The sequence below is a fragment of the Tachyglossus aculeatus genome, unplaced genomic scaffold (genome assembly GCF_015852505.1).
Source record: "Tachyglossus aculeatus isolate mTacAcu1 unplaced genomic scaffold, mTacAcu1.pri scaffold_1_arrow_ctg1, whole genome shotgun sequence".
Classification (NCBI taxonomy): Eukaryota; Metazoa; Chordata; class Mammalia; order Monotremata; family Tachyglossidae; genus Tachyglossus; species Tachyglossus aculeatus.
This window is the reverse complement of record NW_024044915.1, coordinates 1,263,655-1,285,145: the sequence shown is the minus strand read 5'-3', so window position 1 is coordinate 1,285,145 and position 21,491 is coordinate 1,263,655. Positions and strand designations below refer to the sequence as shown.

At 49.9% G+C, this 21,491-nt stretch overlaps 1 protein-coding gene across 5 annotated transcripts in view; it reads right to left on the bottom strand.

The window, feature by feature from the left end:
• Positions 1-21,491, bottom strand: part of MAP2K4 (mitogen-activated protein kinase kinase 4) — a 69,175-nt gene that overhangs the window by 28,207 nt on the left and 19,477 nt on the right. For 3 of the 5 annotated variants that reach the window (XM_038742840.1, XM_038742843.1, XM_038742844.1), the window contains exons 2-3: positions 14,659-14,691; positions 5,745-5,841 (exon numbers count right to left, since the gene is read on the bottom strand). In XM_038742840.1, coding sequence (XP_038598768.1) covers positions 5,745-5,841; positions 14,659-14,691 — 130 coding nt within the window. The remainder of the gene's footprint in view (positions 1-5,744; positions 5,842-14,658; positions 14,692-21,491) is intronic. The other 2 variants (XM_038742842.1, XM_038742841.1) reach the window with 1 other exon arrangement.

Below are 21,491 nucleotides of genomic sequence, written 5' to 3'. Positions count from 1 at the left end.
GGAGATGATCTTCGGGCCCGACGGATGTTTCGGAAGGACGCTCTTCGGATGGAGGGGAAACGCTTCATCTGCCTGGCTAATTGGAAAGCTTGAAATCCTGAGCTTCCAGGCTGAAGGGGGAAAACTGAAGTCTCTGGGCACTAGGACGGCCCTTCTAGAGATACTGGCTAGTAGCATCCTACGGTGTGTCTTTTGCCGGGCTGACTGAGCCGCGTATCTCTGAAAATCCTGGAAGGCAGAGTCAGTGTAAAGAAGAAAGGCAGGCAGCACCTCTAGAATCCCCAAGCCTTGGCAATAACGGATCTGGAAAAGCTTGTGAAGGGCGAGAGGGGCTTCAGGAAGCACAGAGTAAAATCAATCAAAAGACCACATGGGCATGATCAGCCTCAAGTTAAAACCACGTTCTTAAAGAACAAATACCAAAGCGATTAGCTCTGCAAAGTGAGTGTTCTTATGAACGTTGAGCGATCAAACCAGATCGATAGACTGCCACTTAACGTCTCTGGGCCTCAGTTCCCTCATCTGGAAAATGGGGATTAAGACTGAGCCCCCCGTGGGACAACCTGATCACTTTGCAACCTCCCCAGCACTTAGAACGGTGCTTTGCACATAGTAAGTGCTTAATAAATGCCATCATTATTATTATTTATAATTTTGTTCCTCTCTAGAGGAACATATGTTGCCGACTTGTTCTTCCCAAGCGCTTGGTACAGTGATCTGCACACAGTAAGCGCTCAGTAAATACGACTGAATGAACAGAGAAGCAGCGCGGCTTAGCGGAGCTAGCACGGGCCTGGGCCCTGGGTTCTAATTCCACCTCGGCCACTTGTCGGCCGTGCGTCCATGGGCAAGTCACTTCACTTCTCTGGGCCTCAGTTACTTCACCTGTAAAATGGGGATTGAGGCCGTGAGCCCTCTGCGGGACGGGGACTGTGTCCAACCTGATTGACTTGAATCTACCCCGGCGCTTAGAACAGTGCGTGGCACATAGTAAGCGCTGAACAAGTACCATAATTACTATTATTACCAAACCAATTTAGCGAACGGTCTATTATCTGTGTGATTGTTGTTTTATTTTCATCTGAGCTAGTTTTGGTTTGAATAAAACCACCACATAACTCCAAATACGGATTGTAGTTGCCTTACAATAATCATTATGGTATTTGTTAAGTGCTTGCTAATAATAATAATAATAATGGCATTTATTAAGCGCTTACTACGTGCAGAGCGTTGTTCTAAGCCCTGGACCTAAGCGTCCAAACTTTACATTATCTGAATTACCCTCAGACCAATCAGGTGGATTAGTTGGTGAATGCAAAAATACATTCCTAATAAATCCCTGCAGACGCAGCACCTGTTTGAGTAATAACCTGTGGCCTCTCCTCAATTTATGACCACAGGTTCTCATCCACAAATCAGTTCAATCTCTGACTTCCTGCTATTAAGTTGTTTTTCTCCAGAATGTAATGTGTGCCTGTGATTGTGTGTGTATATGAGAACGTATATGGGAGAGGATGCTTCCGTATTCGACAGAATTTCCGTATGGATACGTTGGCATTGTTGAAAGGGCTGGTGATCCCATGTCCGGATGGGATTTTTTTTTATGGGAAGCGGGGTGGCCTACTGGGAAGAGCCCGGGAGTCAGAGGCCCTGAGTTCTAATCTCGGCTCTGCCGCTGGTCTGCTCCGTGTCTTTGAGCGAGTCGCTTCACATCTCTGGGCCCCGGTTCCCCCGTCTACAAAATGGAGACCCAATCCCCATTCTCCCTCCTATTCAGGCGGGGAGCCCCCGTGGGACCTGATGATCTTGTATCTGCCTTTAGTACAGCGCTTGGCACACAGTAAGCGCTTAGCAAATTCCAAAATCATGACAAACGTCCGAGTACGTTTTCTTGGACGTGTCAGTACACGCCGAGTTTTCCTGCCACCGAGGTTTGTGGTCTCACCGAACCGGCGTTGAGAAAAATGTGCCAACTTTGCATCTGGAGTCCAGGTGGGCGAGGATTGGGAAAAGGAAGGCAAAAAGCCGTCATTCTGGGTATCACGGGGATGATGATGATAATACTACTAATAATAGTATTTGTTCGGCATTTATTGCGCACCAACCGATGCCCTGACTGGCTTCTCTGAGGCTGGCAGAGACCTGGAATGGGCAAGGCTGGGAATCCAACCCAGACAACTATGGAGACCAGTAACCCTATCATCCTAGGGCCATTATGATGAATTACGGCGCTTGTTTAAAGCTTACTATGTGCCTCCAGGCACTATAATAATTATGGTATTTATTAAGCGCTTACTATGTGCAAGGCACTGTTCTAAGCGCTGGGGAGGATACAAGGTGATCAGGTTGTCCCACGGCGGGCTCACAGTCTTCATCCCCATTTTACAATGAGGGACCTGAGGCCCAGAGAAGTTAAGTGACTTGCCCAAAGTCACACAGCTGACAAGTGGTGGAGCCAGGATTTGAACCCATGACCTCTGACTCCAAAGCCCGTGCTGTTTCCACTGAGCCATGCTGCTTCACTGTACTAGACGCCGGGGTAGATCACAGCTCCCGTCCCACAAGGGGCTCCCAATCTAACAGCGAGGGAGCGCAATTCGATACCCATCAACGTATGACAAAACGGAGGCCCAGAATAGTGACGTTCCTCGCCCGAGGTCACCCGGCAGGCCAAGCGGAGGTGTCAGGATTAGAACCCGGGATCCGAAGGCCGGGCTCTTTCTGCTAGGCCGCTCTGCGGTAGCACTCGCGCCTCGTTCGGCTCCAAGCGCGGGGGTCCGACCGTTTCCTCCGCCTCTCGCTGTCTCCAGACAGATGGGCGTCGGGGGGAGGAACCTTCCCGAATGCTACGGCTGCATCTTGGCCAAGGCGGGAGGTGGAAACGCGAATGCTGGCAGAAGTGAGCGCGTTTAAATGAATCCGTGTTCACGTATGTGTGTGTACATGCGTGTTTCAGGGTGTTTGTTACTGGAGCCGTGTGTCAGGTCTTCTTCAAATAGACTGTAAGCTCACTGTGCGTGGGGAACGCGTCTACCAAGAGCTCAGTACCTTGCTCTGCACACAGTAAGCGCTCAGTAAATACCTTTGATTTATTTTTTATGGTATTTGTTAAGCATTTACTATATACCAGGGACTGTACTAAGCACTGGGGTAGAGAAGCAGCGTGGCTCAGTGGAAAGAGCCCGGGCTTGGGAGTCAGAGGTCATGGGTTCAAATCCCGACTCTGCCGCTCGTCAGCTGTGTGACTCTGGCAAGTCACTTCGCTTCTCTGTGCCCCAGTTACCTCATCTGTAAAATGGGGATGAAGACTGTGAGCCCCACGTGGGACAACCTGATCACCTTGTATCCTCCCCAGCACTTAGAACAGTGCTGTGCACATAGTAAGCGCTTAACAAATGCCATCATTATTATTATTATTATCATCATCATCATCATGATACTGTATAACTGTATAACGAATACATTTTTTTTTAACCAACTGCTGTACTGGACTCCCCCAAAGTGCTCTGCATAAAGTCAGGGCTCAGTAAAGACCACTGCTTGATTGGGGCTACAGAACACGGCTTTTAGGGGGAAGAGAAAGGGTTGTCATCAGGGTGACACCAGAGACGGAGTGTAAGCTCACTGTGGGCGGGGAACATTGCTACCAACTGTCCTCTCCCAAGGGCTTAGTACAGTGCTCTGCACACAGTAAGCACTCAATAAATACCACTGACTGACCGACTGACAGGAAAGAAGTGAAATCTAGAGGTCAGGGTGGGAAACATAAAACCTGAGGCTGAATGAACTGTTTTTTCCAAACTAAAACACCAGATTTTAAGGGGCCGGATGGAGAAGAGTGGGTCTAGAATCCACTTTGGTTTGGGAGCACTGCACGCAATCTCCCAAAGATGCCAGGAATCTGAGGCTCCAGCGGGTGAAAAGGAAAAGACGAATCCATCGCAAGGAAGGGAAAACTTTCTGGTTCCTTAACTCTTCCACCTGCCGACCGCTTGCTGCTTCTTGCCCCCGGAGAGACGGCAGAGGTTCCGGAGGCCTTTGCGATGGTCGTGCCCTATATCTTCGGGATTATATCCGTGTCACGGCTGATCAGTCGTAACTTCCTCGCTAGACTGAGACTCCCTGAGGGCAGGGATCGTGTCCCCTTAAGCCAGTGAACTGCCTCAGGCGCTTAGTACAGCACTCTGCCCCCAGCAAGTGCTCAATAAACACCTCTGACGGACAGGCGTGGCGAGAGGCCTAAATTAGCCCTTTGAAAATCGCCCAGTCCGGCTCTTCCCCAAAGCCTCCGGACTCCACTCATTCGGTGGGGGCCCGAGAGTCGGGGGATCCGAGTTCGAATCCCAGCTCTGCCGGCTGCCCGATGCGTGACTTTGGGCAAGTCACTTATCTTCTCAGGGCCTCAGTTTCTTCGTCTGGAAAATGGCGGTTCAAGGCCTGTTCTTCCCCCTGCTTAGATTATGACGGACGGGAGCGGTTTCCAACCTGAATGACTTGTATCTACCCCGGTCCAGAGAACAGTGCTTGACCCATAGGAGGTGTTTAACAAATAGCCTGCTATTAATAATAAGGAAGAGGGGCCCCACGAGGTCAACACTGTGGGACAGAGTGTAGGGCTGGGATTCAGATCTAGAGTTCTACTGGACTTTGAACCTCAACTGCGCCTCTGTTTCCCCATCTCGCTACAGTGGGAATAACGACATAATTGGCGTCAGAGGACAGTTCTGCCGCTAAGGTGCTGTGGAGAAATCAGAGCGCAATAAAAATTCAAGATCTCAGCAGCCCCGATAACACGGTAATGTAGCCAGAGCAGCTGCTGGATGAAACAGTGGGGGAGAAGAGCACAGGGAAAAGGAAGGCCAAGTTGCCAACGTGAGAGAGAAAGAGAGAGAGTGTGTTGAGCGCTAGGAAGTAAAAGATGGAGACGAGCAGAGGAAATGCCTGAGAATGAGAAGAGAGGGTGCATTCTAGGGGGTGGAGGGTACTTTCAAAAGCACCTACTCCAGCCGAAACCTTTCCACGACCCCCTGGCTGGTAAAGTCTGGGGGTGGGCTATTTTGTGTGACACAAACACATCCCCTTTCCTCTCCACCCCCAATTTGGATTCTCCAAGCCTCCTGCCCCTTTGGAAGTCAGTACCCATCCTATCCTCAGAGAAATCTGGTCTCCCCTCGGAATTAACTTAGGGACTTTATTTCGCTGACAGCCACTCGCTCAATACTTCTTCCCCGGGAAAGACGAGCCTCCGACGGCAGGGACGTGGCACGGACCACAGTGCTGGGTGTGGGAGAGGGCACTTGAGACCCATTTTTGACTAGATACTGTGACCTTTTTCCTCCAAATGGGTATTAACTAAACCACGTGGGCACGGGGTTCTCTCGGCAGCTCTCAGGTGGGAAAGCCTTAAGGGGAAAATCCCTTTGGGAAGAATAAGAACCACGCTGACCGTAAAAGAGGGAGCGATTTGGGGAAGACTTGGCGGTTAAGGTTCACTTTCCCCAAAAAGCAATTGCAATTTGGTCAAAAACAGGGATGGAAGATTTTCAGGGCACGAGACTCTGAACCCCCAAGTCCCCCAACCCTCCTCCAAAAGTTTAGAAAAAAAGCATCATCAAAACACACGGATAATGCAGAAACTGAAGCGCCGACCCTGCTTTTAAGGCAGCACTGGCAAATCAATGGAAATTTCGGAACCGTCGGAAGGGCTGGGACTTGGGATTGATTTCCAAAGGGGGGGTACTCACATGTGTGGATTTTGGACTCCGGAAGGATTCAGGGTAAAGCGGGCTGTAGATTTGAATGGTGGATTGGCAAAATTCAACTTCAGTGCTTTGCGTTTACCTGAGAAACACAGACAAGAAGTGAAAGCTTCACATACGGCAAACCGCGAGTTCTTCGGCGGGCAAAATGACTTCCTCCGGTTGTATCTGCGGTTCGCGACGCCGACCGAGGACCTTCGCGGTCAGGTCCGTGGGACTCCGTGGAAAAAAACGCCGGCAATACAGACAAAAGACACCCGCCATTCTGCCGCCCCGGCCCAACGAGACGGCATTCGGAGGCGGTCACACTAGCGCGAGACTCGATTTCGAGCGGCCCGAGGCCGATGACGACGGAGAGGTTGTATCTGGCCTTCAGGGAAGGGGAACGGGAATTCCATTTCCTCTGCCTCCACACACATCATTACCCGGCCACGGATTTTGCAGGGCCTTCGTGCCTCGGTTTATCCTGATGGGGTTCTTTTTTTTTTTTTTTTTTTTTACCTCAGAAGTGTAATCGGCAGGGATCCTTTTGTCAATCGGTCAGTCAATCGTATTTATTGAGCGCTTACTGTGTGCAGAGCACTGTACTAAGCGCTTGGGAGAGTACAATAAAACAGACACATTCCCTGACCACAATGAGCCTACAGTCTGGAGAGGGAGACAGACGTTAATATAAGTAATTGTATAATTATAACAATAATTGCATAATAATATAAGTAATTATTTATATTGGTAAACAACCCATATATATCTGGTATATAATAGAATATATTATTTTATAATCATATAAATAAAATCACAGATATTAAGTGCTGTGGGGATGGGAAGGGGGAACGTCAAGGCGGCGCAGAATGAAGTGTGAGTGAAAGCGGACTTTTTAGAATGGAAAAATCCAGTCAATTCCCTCGAGAAGGATAACTCGCTGTAGGCTGCGAGTCACCTGAACATTAAAAATTCAATCAGTGTGGTATTAATTGAGCCCTTATTGTGTGCAGAGCACTGTAATAAGCGCTCTGGGGAGTCCAGTACAACAGAGTTGGTAGAAACGCTCCCCGCCCATAAGACGCTTGCAGTCTAGACGGAGAGGCAGACATCAAAAAGCCTCTTGCCTGCTGTGTGACTTTGGGCGACTCACTTACCCTCTCTGTGCCTCTGGGGATTCAATACCTGCTCTCCGTCCCACTTAGACCGTGAGCCCCTGTAGGACAAGGGGCTGCGTCCAACCTGAAGAATTTGTATCTACCCCAGTGCTTAAAACAGCTGTATTTATCATTTTTGTTCAATGTTTATTACGTGCCAGGCACCATACTAAACACTGGGGTAGATCCAAACCGGTCAGATTGGTCACAATCCCTGTCCCAGAGGACTCACGGTCTTAATCCCCATTTTACAGACGAGGTAACTGAGGCACGGAAGTGAAGTGACTTGCCCAAGGTTATTCTGCAGGCAAAAATAAGGATTTTTTTTTGGGGGGGGGGGGGGATTAATGAACGTGACTGAAACCGTATTGCTTCCCACTGGCTGAAATCCAAGAAGTGGGTAGAAGATATTGGAGGTGATTATTTATTATTTATTCAAGTGCTTAGTACAGTGCTCTGCACATAGTAAGCGCTCAATAAATACGATTGATGATGATTATTTATTTACCTGACAAGCCATCTGATGGTCATTACCACCCCAGGAAGTCCACTTAAATTGCTTTAAAATCAGTTTCTAGTACACCTAGAATTTCTAGAATTTCTAGAATTTGACCGAGGTGCAATGCTACGGAACTTCTGCTTACGGGGTTTGCTGTCCTCCTCAAAAAGCGTTTCTGACAGGGTTGACTTGGGGAGCGATATCTAACCCAACTGTCCCCTAAAAAGGCGCGCTCTGGTAAGGAACGCTTTGGAGGTTTCGTCGGCAAATCTACAACCGACATTTTCATCCGCGCTCCTTTGAGACCCAACGCCTCCCTGGCGTCCCAGAAGACTAACTTCTAAGAGATTATGACCGGTTAATTGATTGAAGCCCCAGAGACAGTTCGGGCTCTGAAAATTAATATATTATACTAATATACGCCTATTAATGTCTGTCTCCCCACTCTAGACTGTAAACTCGGTGTACGCAGGGAACGTCACTACTAATTTAGCAATAATGGACTCTCCCAAGCGCTTAGTGCAGTGCCTTGCATAAGATGAGCGCTCGATAAATATCATTGACTGAGGTATTGATTGCAAGGGATTGATTGAGAAGTAGCATGGCCTAGTGGATACAGCCCACGCCTGGGTGTCCGAAGGACCTGGGTTCTAATCCCGGCTCTACCGCTTGTCTGCTGCGTGACCTTGGGCCGGTCACGTCGCTTCTCTGGGCCTCAGTTCCCTCATCTGGAAAATGGGGATTGAAGCCGCGAGCCCCACGTGGGACAGGGACAATACCACAATTATTAATACTGTTACAGTGCCAGGCATATAATAAGCACCTAACAGAGACCATTACAGAGAAGCAGCGTGGCTCAGTGGAAAGAGCCCGGCCTTTGGAGTCAGAGGTCATGGGTTCAGATTCCGGCTCCGCCAACTGTCAGCTGTGGGACTTTGGGCGAGTCGCTTCACTTCTCTGGGCCTCAGTTACCTCATCTGTAAAAGGGGGATGAAGACTGTGAGCCCCCCGTGGGACAACCTGATCACCTTGTATCCTCCCCAGTGCTTAGAACACTGTTTTGCACATCGTAAGCGCTTAATAAATGCCATTATTATTATTATTATTTTTAAAAGGCGGGGGGGGGGGTGTGTTGAGATAAAACTGGAATTTTGCTCCTGCTACAAACTCTGCTCCGTTTGGGCTCACTGAAATGACTCCTAAGCCGGAGTTTCCGCCCGGCATCAGAGGCCAAAGGGCTCGTCACGGCAAGGAGGGGCTGGAGGTTGGTATTCACCAGCTCCTCAGTGGAACGAGACAAGCTGCGACTTCCCTGTCCCACACGGGGCTCACAGTCTTTAATCCTCATTTTCCAGATGAGGAAACTGAGGCCCAGAGAAGTGAAGTGACTTACCCAAGGTCCTACAGCAGACAAGCGGCGGAGCCGGGATTAGAAGCCAAGACCCTCTGCCCTATCCACTAGGCCACGCTGCTGCTTCGGCATCTCCCCCAGTGCTCAGAACAGCACATAGTAAGCGCTTAACTTTTTAGGCTGTGAGCCCACTCTTGGGTAGGGACTGTCTCTATATGTTGCCAACTTGCACTTCCCAAGCGCTTAGTACAGTGCTCTGCACACAGTAAGCGCTCAATAAATACGATTGATTGATTGATTGATTAACAAATGCCACCATTATTCGTCGCGGGGCCGAGTGGAAAGAACACAGGCCTCAGCGTCAGAGGACCTGGGCTCGAATTCAGCCAGTCAAGGGCATTTACTGAGTGGTTACTATGCGCAGAGCACTGTACTAAGAGTTTGGGAGTACAATACAACGACACATTCCCTGCCCATGGCGAGCTTAGATCTAAATAAAATGACGGACACGTACATAAGTGCTGCGGGGCTGGGACGGGGGGGATGGATGAAGGGGGCAAGCCAAAGCGACTCAGAGGGAGTGGAAGAAAAGGAAAAGAGGGCTTAGGCTGGGAAGGCCTCTTGGAGGAGGTGGGCATTCAATATATGTTCAATATATTCAATATATATTCAGCACCTGTATATATGTTTGTACATATTTATTACTCTATTTATTTATTTATTTTACTTGTACATACCTATTCTATTTATTTTATTTTGTTAGTATGTTTGGTTTTGTTTCTCTGTCTCCCCCTTTTAGACTGTGAGCCCACTGTTGGGTAGGGACTGTCTCTAGATGTTGCCAATTTGTCCTTCCCAAGCGCTTAGTACAGTGCTCTGCACATAGTAAGCGCTCAATAAATACGATTGATGATGATGATGATGAAGAAGAAGGGCAGAGTCACCGTCTGCCGGATATGAAGAGGGAGGATGCAGCAAGCCAGGGGCGGATCGTGGGCGGGAAAGATCGAGGGCCGGAGAGAAGGCTGGAATCAGAGGAGTGAAATGCGTGGGCTGGGAAGGAGAGCGGCCAAGTCAGCTAGGAGGAGGCTAGGAGGAGTTTCTGTTGGACGCGGAGGTTCTTGAGGAGCGGGGAGACACGTACTGAACGTTTTTGTAGAAAAATGACGCGGGCGGCAGAGCAAAGTATGGACTGGAGTGGGGAGAGGCAGGAGTTTGGGAGGTCCGCGAGGAGGCCGAGCCGGGAGTCAAGGCGGGAGGGAAGAAGTGCTTGGATTCACATGGCGGCAGTTGGCTGGCACCGACGGGCATCCTGCCACCAGCCGCATAAAGCGCGGGCCTCCCTTCTAGACCGTGAGCCCGTTGTCGGGTAGGGACCGTCTCTCTATGTTGCCAACTTGTACTTCCCAAACGCTTAGTCCAGTGCTCTGCACACAGTCAGCGTTCAATAAATACGACTGAATGAATGGGAGTCAGAGGACCTGGGTTCGAATGCCGGCCCCTCCCCCGGTCTGCTGGAAGTCGCTTCACTTCTCTGGGCCTCAGTCCCCTCATATGGAAAACGGCGATTAAGTCGGTGAGCGCCCAGTGGGACGTGGACCGTGTCTAGCCTGATTTGCTTGTATCTACTCCAGTGCTTAGCACAGTGCCCGGAACAGAGTATTCAGTCATTCATTTGTATTTATTGAGCGCTTACTGTGTGCAGAGCACTGTACTAAGCGCTTGGGAAGTCCAAGTTGGCAACATATAGAGACGGTCCCTGCCCAACAGTGGGCTCACAGTCTAGAAGGGGGAGACATTCACTCAATCAATCGTATTTATTGAGCGCTTACCTTGTGCAGAGCACTGGACTAAGCGCTTGGGAAGTACAAGTTGGCAACATATAGAGACTGTCCATACATTTTACTTGTACATATCTATCCTATTTATTTTATTTTGTTGGTATGTTTGGTTTTGTTCTCTGTCTCCCCTTTTTAGACTGTGAGCCCACTGTTGGGTAGGGACTGTCTCTATGTGTTGCCAATTTGTACTTCCCAAGCGCTTAGTACAGTGCTCTGCACATAGTAAGCGCTCAATAAATACGATTGATGATGATGATGATGATGTCCCTACCCAACAACGGTCTCACAGTCTAGAAGGGGGAGACAGACGACAAAACGTGTGGACGGGTGTCAAATCACCAGAATAAATAAAAGTAAAGCTAGATACACATCTTTAACAAATAAATAGAATAGTAAATATGTACAGGTAAAATAAAATAGAGCAAGAAATCAAGCGCATAACAAATACCATTTCAAAAACACACAAACAAGTCCTAACATGGGGCCCACGGCTGAAGCAGAAAGGAGAGGGGAAATTTTGTCCCCATTTTCCAAAGGAGACAACTGAGGCCCAAGGAGTGAAGTGACTTATCCAAGGTCACACACGGCAGGCCGGTGGCAGAGTCGGGATTAGAAGCCCGGTCCTCCGATTCCCTGGTTCGTGATCTTTCTAAGAGGCCACACTGCTCCTCATCCCGGTAGAACAGCATTCCATCGTCAATCAACCAGAGGTATTTATTGAGCGTCTTCTCGCTTTTAAGCGCCGAACTCGGGAGGTCCAACAGGTAGACCGTGAGCTTGTTGGGGGCAGGGATCGCCGCTCTTTATTGTTGTACTGTACTTTCCCAAGCGCTTAGTACAGTGCTTTGCACATAGTAAGCGCTTAATAAATGCCATTATTATTATTATTATTATTACAGTGCTCTGTACACCTTAAGCGCTTAATAAATATGACCAAATGAGCAAGATACGGTCTCTGCCTTCAAGGAGGCTGCACCGTACCGGCGGCAACAGACCAAAACATTTCACAAGGAAACGGGGGCGGCAGGAAGCTCTTCCACTTCTCTGCTGTGTGGCCTTGGGCCAGTCACTTCCCTTCTCTGGCCTCAGTTACCTCATCTGGAAAATGGGGATTAAAACCGTGAGACCCATGCGGGACAGGGATCGTGCCTAACTCGAGTTCCTTGTATCTCCCCCAGGGCTTAGTAATAATAATAATAATAATAATAATAATAGTATTTGTTAAGCGCTTACTATGTGCAAAGCACTGTCCTAAGCGCTGGGGAGGTTACAAGGCGATCAGTTTGTCCCACAGTTTTAATCCCCATTTTCCAGATGAGGGAACTGAGGCCCAGGGAAGTTAAGTGACTTGCCCAAAGTCACACAGCTGACAAGTTGGCGGAGCCGGGATTTGAACCCATGAACTCTGACTCCTGGCACCTATTAAGCGCTTCTCAAACCCCCTAAATATTATTATTATTATTACTATTCTTGTGGCATTTACTGAGCACCTACTTTGCACTGGACTAAGCGCTCATGTCACATCTCCTTCCCGCAGAGGCTGTTCTTCGGTGTTGTCACTGAGATTCGCATCTGGCCTAATTTTTTCCCTTCTGAGCTACTGAAAATTTGGTTTTGAGCCTGGTTTACTGTTACCCAGAAAGGCTGGGGACCTATCGCCTCCGCGAGACCCCCAGTTCTCGCCCTCGATCCGAACCGGGGCTGACGCTCCCTGAACTTCAAATCCTGTTCGTTTTCCACCAGGTTTGGAGGAGGTGAACGGGAGGTAAGGAACTCAGTGGACCGGGATCGGAAAGGGCTGAGAAACCCAGCCGTCCGTCTGGCCACGGGAGAAGAAAAGATTGTTGGGGAAAACCGACTGGGAACTGAATGCTTTCCAGGGTCATCTCGGGAGGGTCGGCAGCTCCTCGGGAAATACGGTTTGGGTGATTCAATAATAATAATAATGGTATTTGTTAAGCACTTACTAGGTGCAAAGCAATCAATCGTATTTATTGAGCGCTTAGTGTGTGCAGAGAGAGCACTGTACTAAGCGCTTGGGAAGTCCAAGTTGGCAACATATAGAGACAGTCCCTACCCAACAGTGGGCTCACAGTCTACAAGGGGGAGACAGAGAACAAAACCAAACATACTAACAAAATAAAATAAATAGAATAGATATGTTCAAGTAAAATAGAGTAATAAATAATCTAATAAATGAAGGGTGGTTACCATGGGGCAGGGAGCCCCCAATCCCCCCATCCCCCCCCCAAACCCCAGCTCCCGTGGGCCGCTGATCTCCAGCCGCCATCCGCGCCGCCCGACGGGGCTACTGTTCTGAGCTCTGGGGAGGTTACAAGGTGATCAGGTTGTCCCACTGGGGGCTCACAGTTTTAATCCCCATTTTACAGATGAGGTAACTGAGGCGCAGAGAAGTGACTTGCCCAAAGTCACCCGGCTGACAGTTGGAGGAGCCGGGATTTGAACCCATGACCTCTGACTCCAAAGCCTGTGCTCTTTCCCCCGAGCCACACTGCTTCTCACCAGTCTCAGAATCAAAACGGGCATCGCCCTCATCTCTCGAAAACGGACGGGGGGGGATTTGTATCCTTCGCCACCCCGAACCGGAAGCCCGGCGTTCGAGGCCCCGCGGACGGGGGTACTTCCAATAATGACAATAGTCATAGTATTTCTTTAGCCCTCACGATCCGCCAGGCCCAGTTTTAAGCGCTGGGGTAGATACAAGTTAATCAGTTTGGACATAGATGCTGTCCCACGCTGGGGTCACAGTCTTTATCCCCATTTTACAGAAGAGGGGACCGAGGCCCAGAGAAGTACAGTGACTCGCCCAGGGTCACACAGCAGACAAGTGGCAGAGCCGGGATGAGAACCCAGGTCCTTCTGAACCCCAGACCTGGGCTCTATCCACTAGGCCACGCGGCTTCGGTCTTCCCACGGTCTCTCCGGGACCCCCCCGGCCACCCACCCCCCTCCAGTGCTTCCCTGGAAACAGACCGGCGGGAATGGCACCCCGGAGTCCCGGGAGAATCCCAACCAGGCCTCCGCCCTCACACCCGACCGCGTCCCGGCATCCTTCCGCCGCGACTCAACCCGCCAACGTCCCCGGCCGACGCGTGCAACGGGCGACCGGGCCAAAAATAAATGGAACAGATGCACGCGGACGAGGACAGGCCGGATGAGATGCGCGGTGGACTTTTATTGAATTCCGAGCGAAATCTGCCACGCGGAGGCGGGCCGTCGGAAACCGGATGTGGCTTTCCAATAAAACTCCACTAACTTAGGACGGGCGGCTGTGGAGGGCTACTCTGCGGCAAAGAGAGATGCGGCCGTGAAAAGGATAAAAGCCACGCGAGTCAAACGATGGAAAAAAATAAAATAATTCATCCCCAGAGCTTCCATTAGTCATCGAAAACAGCTTGTAAACGGTGAGTCAATTTCGCAGTCTACGACCCGGCGCTCACCGAAACTCTACGTACCGGTGCAGGGCCGAAAGGTTTTGGCGTACGGCTTTATGTTTTTAAAGAGAAGCGAGCCTCGGTTTACCCTGACCTTCGCCAGGGAAGCACTGTGGGAAGGAGCACTTTCCACCCCTTAAGGAGGTGCAAAATCACCCCTTTCGCCCTAAATTAGCTCTTTCCAGCAGCCGTGTCCGGCGGGGCCTAGTAAAAACACTCGCCCATCAATTGATGGAATTTATTGAGCGCTCTCTGCACACAGAGCACCGTTCTAAGCGCTGGGGAGAGAGATAGGGTTTCCGGGCGTCCGTTTGCAATTAATCACAAACACCCTGTTGTGATCCCGTCCCGTCAGGCCGCCTCTCATTTCTGTTTCTAAAAATCCTCTGCCACGGGGATTCTGAACAGAGAGGGGAGGACAGAGATTCTGGAAACCGACCAGTCTCTAGCCGAGGATCCTTGATTGAAAAATGGAAGCTCTAAACCGGGTTTAATTGCCATGGTAGGTTAGTTGGAAACAGCAGCGGACACAACCCCAGTACCAAGACGGATATCGAAAAAAAAAAACAAAACCAAAAAAAAAGGAGCGTAGAGCTATAAAATGTTGATCTTACTTTGCGCCTTTTCACAGAAGTTTATCTGAAAACCTAAAGTGAGAGAGAAGTTCCAGTTCATTTGCAGTAAATCACACGAACAACCGACATTAGGATGGCGTGACATTTCGTTTTTACATTAAATCCGGAATAAAACAAGTGGCGAGAGAGGGAAATCAGACGGCGTTTACCACTACCGGGACAGAGCGGGACTTCAGATACGGGCCTTTTTTGTTCTTTTTAAACCGCAGTTCAACGTTCTCCGCAGAGTAATAAACACCCCCACACAGCCCTCCTTAAATAAGAGCGCTGAAACATTGTAGCCTTACACTCTGTGAGGCCGAAGGCTTCTGTTTAAAGACATTCGAAAACCTGACAATGAGAACAGGGCGTGTTGGTCTATTTTTTTCTGGAAGCTGGTTCCTAAGAGGGCTTTAGAATCTCTAATTGTCAGCTGTGTGACTTTGGGCAAGTCACTTCACTTCTCTGGGCCTCAGTTCCCTCATCCGTAAAATGGGGATTGACTGTGAGCCCCCCACGGGACAACCTGATCACCTTGTAACCTTCCTAGCGCTTAGAACACTGCTTAAGCACTTAATAAATGCCATCATTATTATTATTATTATTATGGACACTGCTCTCCACCCATTTAACATCCCGATCGAATCCCCGATTATTTCCCCCGAGTCGCCGGCGAGACCGGTGAATGGGAACTTTTGAAATCTACCACCCTGTCTGAAGAGAGAAACGGCATGGCCTAGCGGAAAGAGTCCGGGTTTGGGAATACGAGCGGATCTAAATTCTAATCCCGGCTCTGCCGCCTCTCTGGTCGCTTACCTTCTCTCTATCTCCGTTATTGCGATTGTAAAAATAATCATAATACTAATAATGGTATTTCTTAAGTGCTTACGACGTACCAGGCCCGGGACTAAACGCCAGGGTGGATACGGGCAAATCAGGCTGGAAACAGTCCCTGGCCCACATCATCATCATCATCAATCGTATTTATTGAGCGCTTACTATGTGCAGAGCACTGTACTAAGCGCTTGGGAAGTACAAATTGGTAACAAATAGAGACAGCCCTACCCGACAGTGGGCTCACAGTCTAAAAGGGGGAGACAGAGAACAAAACATACTAACAAAATAAAATAGAATAGATATGTACAAATAAAATAAATAAATAAATAAATAAATAGAGTAAAAAATATGTACAAACATATATACATATATACAGGTGCTGTGGGGAAGGGAAGGAGGTAAGATGGGGGGATGGAGAGGGGGACGAGGGGGAGAGGAAGGAAGGGGCTCAGTCTGGGAAGGCCTCCTGGAGGAGGTGAGCTCTCAGCAGGGCCTTGAAGGGAGGAAGAGAGCTAGCTTGGCGGATGGGCAGAGGGAGGGCACATGTGGCTCACGCTGTTAATCCCCATTTTACAGAGGAGGTAACTGAGGCCTAGAGAAGTGAAGTGACTTGCCCAAGGTCACACAGCAGACAAGCGGCGGAGCCAGGATCAGAACTCGGGTCCTTCTGACTCTCAGGCCTGGGCTCTATAATAATAATAATGATGGCATTTATTAAGGGTTTACTATGTGCAAAGCGCTGGGGAGGTTACAAGGTGATCAGGTTGTCCCACGGGGGGGGGGGGACTCACAGTCTTAATCCCCATTTTACAGATGAGGTGACTGAGGCCCAGAGAAGTTAAGCGACTTGCCCAAAGTCACACAGCTGACAATTGGTGGAGCCGGGATTTGAACCCATGACCTCTGACTCCAAAAGCCCATGCTCTTTCCACTTTCCACGCTGCTTCTCTATCTGCTAGGCCACGCTGGGATTCACTATCCGTTCTCCATCCTACTTGGTGAGCCCCGTGAGGGGCGAGGATCGCCTCCGATCTGATGAACTCGGATCTCTCCCGGCGTCTAGAACAGTGCTCAGCGCATAGTCAGCGCGTAACAGACCCCGTGATTCCTAAAACCGGGGCCTCGGGCCGGGGAGAGATCTGGGCCCCGACCAGCTGGGGCGGAACCGGGATAGAAGGGGTGCCCTCTTGGGAAGATAAGGAAAGGCGTGGCAATCGGGAAATGGCGCAGTCCCCAAATTCCGGACGCCCGGCGCTCGGATCCCCCGGAAAAGCCGATGGAGTCACCGGGCGGCGTTGTGACTTTGATGTCTGAAATACCGAGAGCAGATTTTCCCACCCTTTTGCCCAGGGGTTGTGTTTACTCATTGCGATTTTCGGAAGAGGGAGCGGGGTGGAAACCAGGCGCGGTTTCGGGAAAACTGGTCCCGTGGGTCCGGATGGCTCTGACACCATCCCGGCCCTCGGCTTTGGCATTCTAGTAAACCCGGAAGGCTCTGCGGGCGGCGGGAAGGCCGCCCTCAAAAATCAAAATCCACCCAGGGCTGATTCGCTTCTCGAGAGGAGCAGCGAGGAATAGCGGATAGAGCACGGGCCTGGGAGTTGGAATAATAATAATAATGATGATGGTATTTGTTAGGCGCTTACTACGTGCCAAGCACTGTTCTAAGCGCCGGGGTAAATACAAGGTAATCAGGTAGTCCCACGCAGGGCTCACAGTCTTCATCCCCATTTGACAGATGAGCTCACTGAGGCAAAGGGAAGTGAGCCCACTGTTGGGTAGGGACCATCTCTATATGTTGCCGACTTGTACTTCCCAAGCGCTTAGTCCAGTGCTCTGCACACAGTAAGCGCTCAATAAATACGATGGAATGGAATGAATGAATGAATGAAGTGGCGGAGCCAGGATTAGATCCCACAACCTCTGACTCCCAAGCTCGGGATCTTTCCACTAAGCCACGCTGCTTCTCGGAAGGAAGGTCATGGGTTCTAATCCCAGCTCCCCGCTGTGCGACCTTGGGCAAGTCACTTCTCTGGGCCTCAGTTATTGCCTCTGTAAAACGGGGACTGCTGTGAGCCCCACGTGGGACTCGATGGGCTTGCGTCCTTCCCAGCGCTTAGTACAGTGCCCGGCACAGAGTCAGCGCCTAACAAATACCACAATTATTCACTCCTCTGAGCCTCGGTTCCCTCATCTGTAAAATGGGGATTGAGGCCGTGAGCCCCACGGGGGACCCGATTTGCTTGTATCCACCCCAGCGCTTAGTACAGTCGTCCTGGGACCGGGGGGCAGGTGGGGGACGGGGCCCGAGGCCCGGTACGCGCGTCGGTTATATCGTACTCTCCCAAGCCCTTCGTAAAATGCTCTGCACGCAGTAAGTGCTCAGAAAATACGAACGAATGGCCCTGCCACTTGTCTGCTGTGTGGCCTTGGGCAAGTCACTTCACATCTCTGGGCCTAAATCTGTAAAATGGGGATTGAAACTGTGAGCTGTCTATGTTTTGTTGTTTGTCTCCCCTTTCGAGACTGTGAGCCCGCTGTTGGGTAGGGACCGTCTCTAGATGTTGCCGACTTGTAATAATAATAATAATAATAATAATGGTGGCATTTATTAAGCGCTTACTATGTGCAAAGCACTGTTCTAAGCGCTGGGGGGAATACAAGGTGAGCAGGTTGTCCCACGGGGGGCTCACAGTCTCAATCCCCATTTTACAGATGAGGGAACTGAGGCCCAGAGAAGTGAAGTGACTTGCCCAAAGTCACACAGCTGACAAGTGGCGGAGCCGGGATTTGAACCCATGACCTCTGACTCCAAAGCCCGGGCTCTTTCCACTGAGCCACGCTGCTTCTCCTTGTACTTCCCAAGCGCTTAGTACAGTGCTCTGCACACAGTAAGCGCTCAATAAATACGAATGAATGAATGAGTGACAGGGACTGTGTCCAACCCGATCAGCTTGTATCTACCCCAGCGCTTAGTACAGTGCGTGGCACACAGGAAGCGCTTCTCAGTGGAAAGAGCACGGGCTTTGGGGTCAGGGGTCATGGATTCAAATCCCTACTCCGCCACATGTCTGCTGTGTGACCTTGGGCAAGTCAGTTAACTTCTCTGAGTCTCAGTTACCTCATCGTACCTCGTTCTCGCCCGTCCCGCCATCGACCCCCGGCCCACGTCATCCCCCGGGGCCCGGAATGCCCCCAATCCCTCTGCCCATCCGCCAAGCTCGCTCTCTTCCTCCCTTCAAGGCCCTGCTGAGAGCTCACCTCCTCCAGGAGGCCTTCCCAGACTGAGCCCCTTCCTTCCTCTCCCCCTCGTCCCCCCTCCATCCCCCCCATCTTCCCTCCTTCCCTTCCCCACAGCACCGTATATATGGATATATGTTTGTACATATTTATTACTCTATTTTACTTGTACCTATCTATTCTATTTATTTTATTTTGTTAGTATGTTTGGTTTTGTTCTCTGTCTCCCCCTTTTAGACCGTGAGCCCACTGCTGGGTAGGGACTGTCTCTAGATGTTGCCAATTTGTACTTCCCAAGCGCTTAGTCCAGTGCTCTGCACATAGTAAGCGCTCAATAAATACGATTGATGATGACGATGATCTGTAAAATGGGGATTAAAAGATTGTGAGCCCCACGCGGGGCAACTTGATCACCTTGTATCCCCCCAGCGCTTAGAACAGTGCTCTGCACATAGTAAGCACTTAACAAATGCCATCATCATTATTATTATTACAGTGCCTGGCACATAGTAAGCGTTTAACAAAAACCGCAATTATTATTAGGCCAGCGGTTAGATTTGGGCCGCAGCTATGAAAACACACCCCCTCTCCGCTGCTCCGAATGGATCCAGGAGCCCATCCCCATCACCGCCCCACCTCTCCGCCCCGGCCGGGGGACCGCGGACCCCAGCGCCCGAATGCCGCCATCCTGGCGACCCTCAAAGTCCGACGCGGACCCGCCCAACCGCTCGGCTGGTGGTGATCCCGGACGGGAAAACGTCTCGGACCCCCGGTCGATTCGCCTACTCTAACGCTGGGTATTTGAAAGTCTCTGGTCCCGCTTCCAAGAGGAAAGATCCGATTTCGCTGTGAGAAAGCAAGAAAACTCTAGGGATGGGTCATGGGCCAGAGCCTTGTACTTCCCAAGCGCTTAGTACAGTGCTCTGCACACGGTAAGCGCTCAATAAATACGATTGAATGAATGAATGAATTCCGTATTGGGTTTTGGGGGGTTTCTTTGGAGCGCTATGAATTGAAAAATGAGTGGACTCTGGTATCCTATGTCTTTAGGAAAGGACACCAGAATCCTCTCATTTATTTATATATATTTATAAAGCAGCGCGGCTCAGTGGCAAGAGCCCGGGCTTTGGAGTCAGAGGTCATGGGTTCAAATCCCGGCTCCGCCAATCGTCAGCTGTGGGACTCTGGGCAAGTCACTTCACTTCTCTGGGCCTCGGTGACCTCATCTGGAAAATGGGGATGAAGACTGGGAGCCCCCCGTGGGACAACCTGATCCCCTTGCAACCTACCCAGTGCTTAGAACAGTGCTTGGCACATAGTAAGCGCCTAATAAATGCCATTATTATTATTATTATACATTACGGGGAGAGGAGGAGAAAGAGAGAGAGATTTCACATCTTTTCCTGGTTGTCCCAGGGTAAGGACCTGAAAAAATGCTAGAGAAGCAATGTAGCCACAGGCTAGAGCCCGGGCCCGGGAGTCCAAAGGACCTGGGTTCTAATTCCGGCTCCCCCACTTGTCTGCTGTGTGACCTTGGGCAAGTTACTTCACTTCTCTGTGCCTCAGTGCCCTCATCTGGAAAATGGAGGTGAAGACTGGGAGCCCCATGTGGGCCAGGGACTGTGTCCAATCTGATTAGCTTGTATCATCATCATCATCATCAATCGTATTTATTGAGCGCTTACTATGTGCAGAGCACTGTACTAAGCGCTTGGGAAGTACAAATTGGCAACATCTAGAGACAGTCCCTACCCAACAGTGGGCTCACAGTCTAAAAGGGGGAGACAGAGAACAAAACCAAACATACTACCCCAGTGCTTAGAACAGTGCCTGGCACATAATAATAATAATAATAATAATAATAATAATAATAATAATGGCATTTGTTAAGCGCTTACTATGTGCAGAGCACTGTTCTAAGCACTGGGGGGGATACAAGGTGATTAAGTTGTCCCACTTGGGGCTCACAGTCTTAATCCCCATTGTCCAGATGAGGGAACTGAGGCCCAGAGAAGTGAAGTGACTTGCCCAAGGTCAGGCAGCAGACATGTGGCGGAGCCGGAATTCGAACCCATGACCTCTGACTCCAAAGCCCGGGCTCTTTCCACTGAGCCATGCTGCTTCTAATACCATCGCTGTCATCATCATTCTCAACCAAGCTTTCTGCCTGCCTACTACCCAAAATGGCAGGGGTAAAAGCACACTCAATACCCTCAACCATCACCCTAATCCTAATGATAACAATAATAATAATAATAATAATAATAATAATAATAATAATAATGGTATTTGTTAAGCACTTGCTATATGCCAAGGACTCTAAACACTTGGGTGAATACAAGGTAATCAGAGAGGAAACAGTCTCCATCTAAACAGTCACAATAAGAGGGGAACGGGTAACAATGATTGTGTTTGTTAAGTGCTTACTATGTGCCAGGCACTGTACTAAGCGCTAGGGAGGATACAAGCAAATCGGGTTGGACACAGTCCCTGTCCCCCGTGGGGCTCACGGTCTCGATCCCCATTTTACAGACGAGGTCAAATGAGTTGCAGTCACACAGCAGACAAGGCGGAGCCGGGATTAGAAGCCCCATTTTACAGATGAGGAAACTGAGGGGCAGAGAAGGGAAGTGATTTGCCCAAGGTCACACAGCAGACAAGGTGGAGCCGGGATTAGAAGCCCCATTTTACAGATGAGGAAACTGAGGGGCAGAGAAGGGAAGTGACTTGCCCAAGGTCACACAGCAGATAAGTGG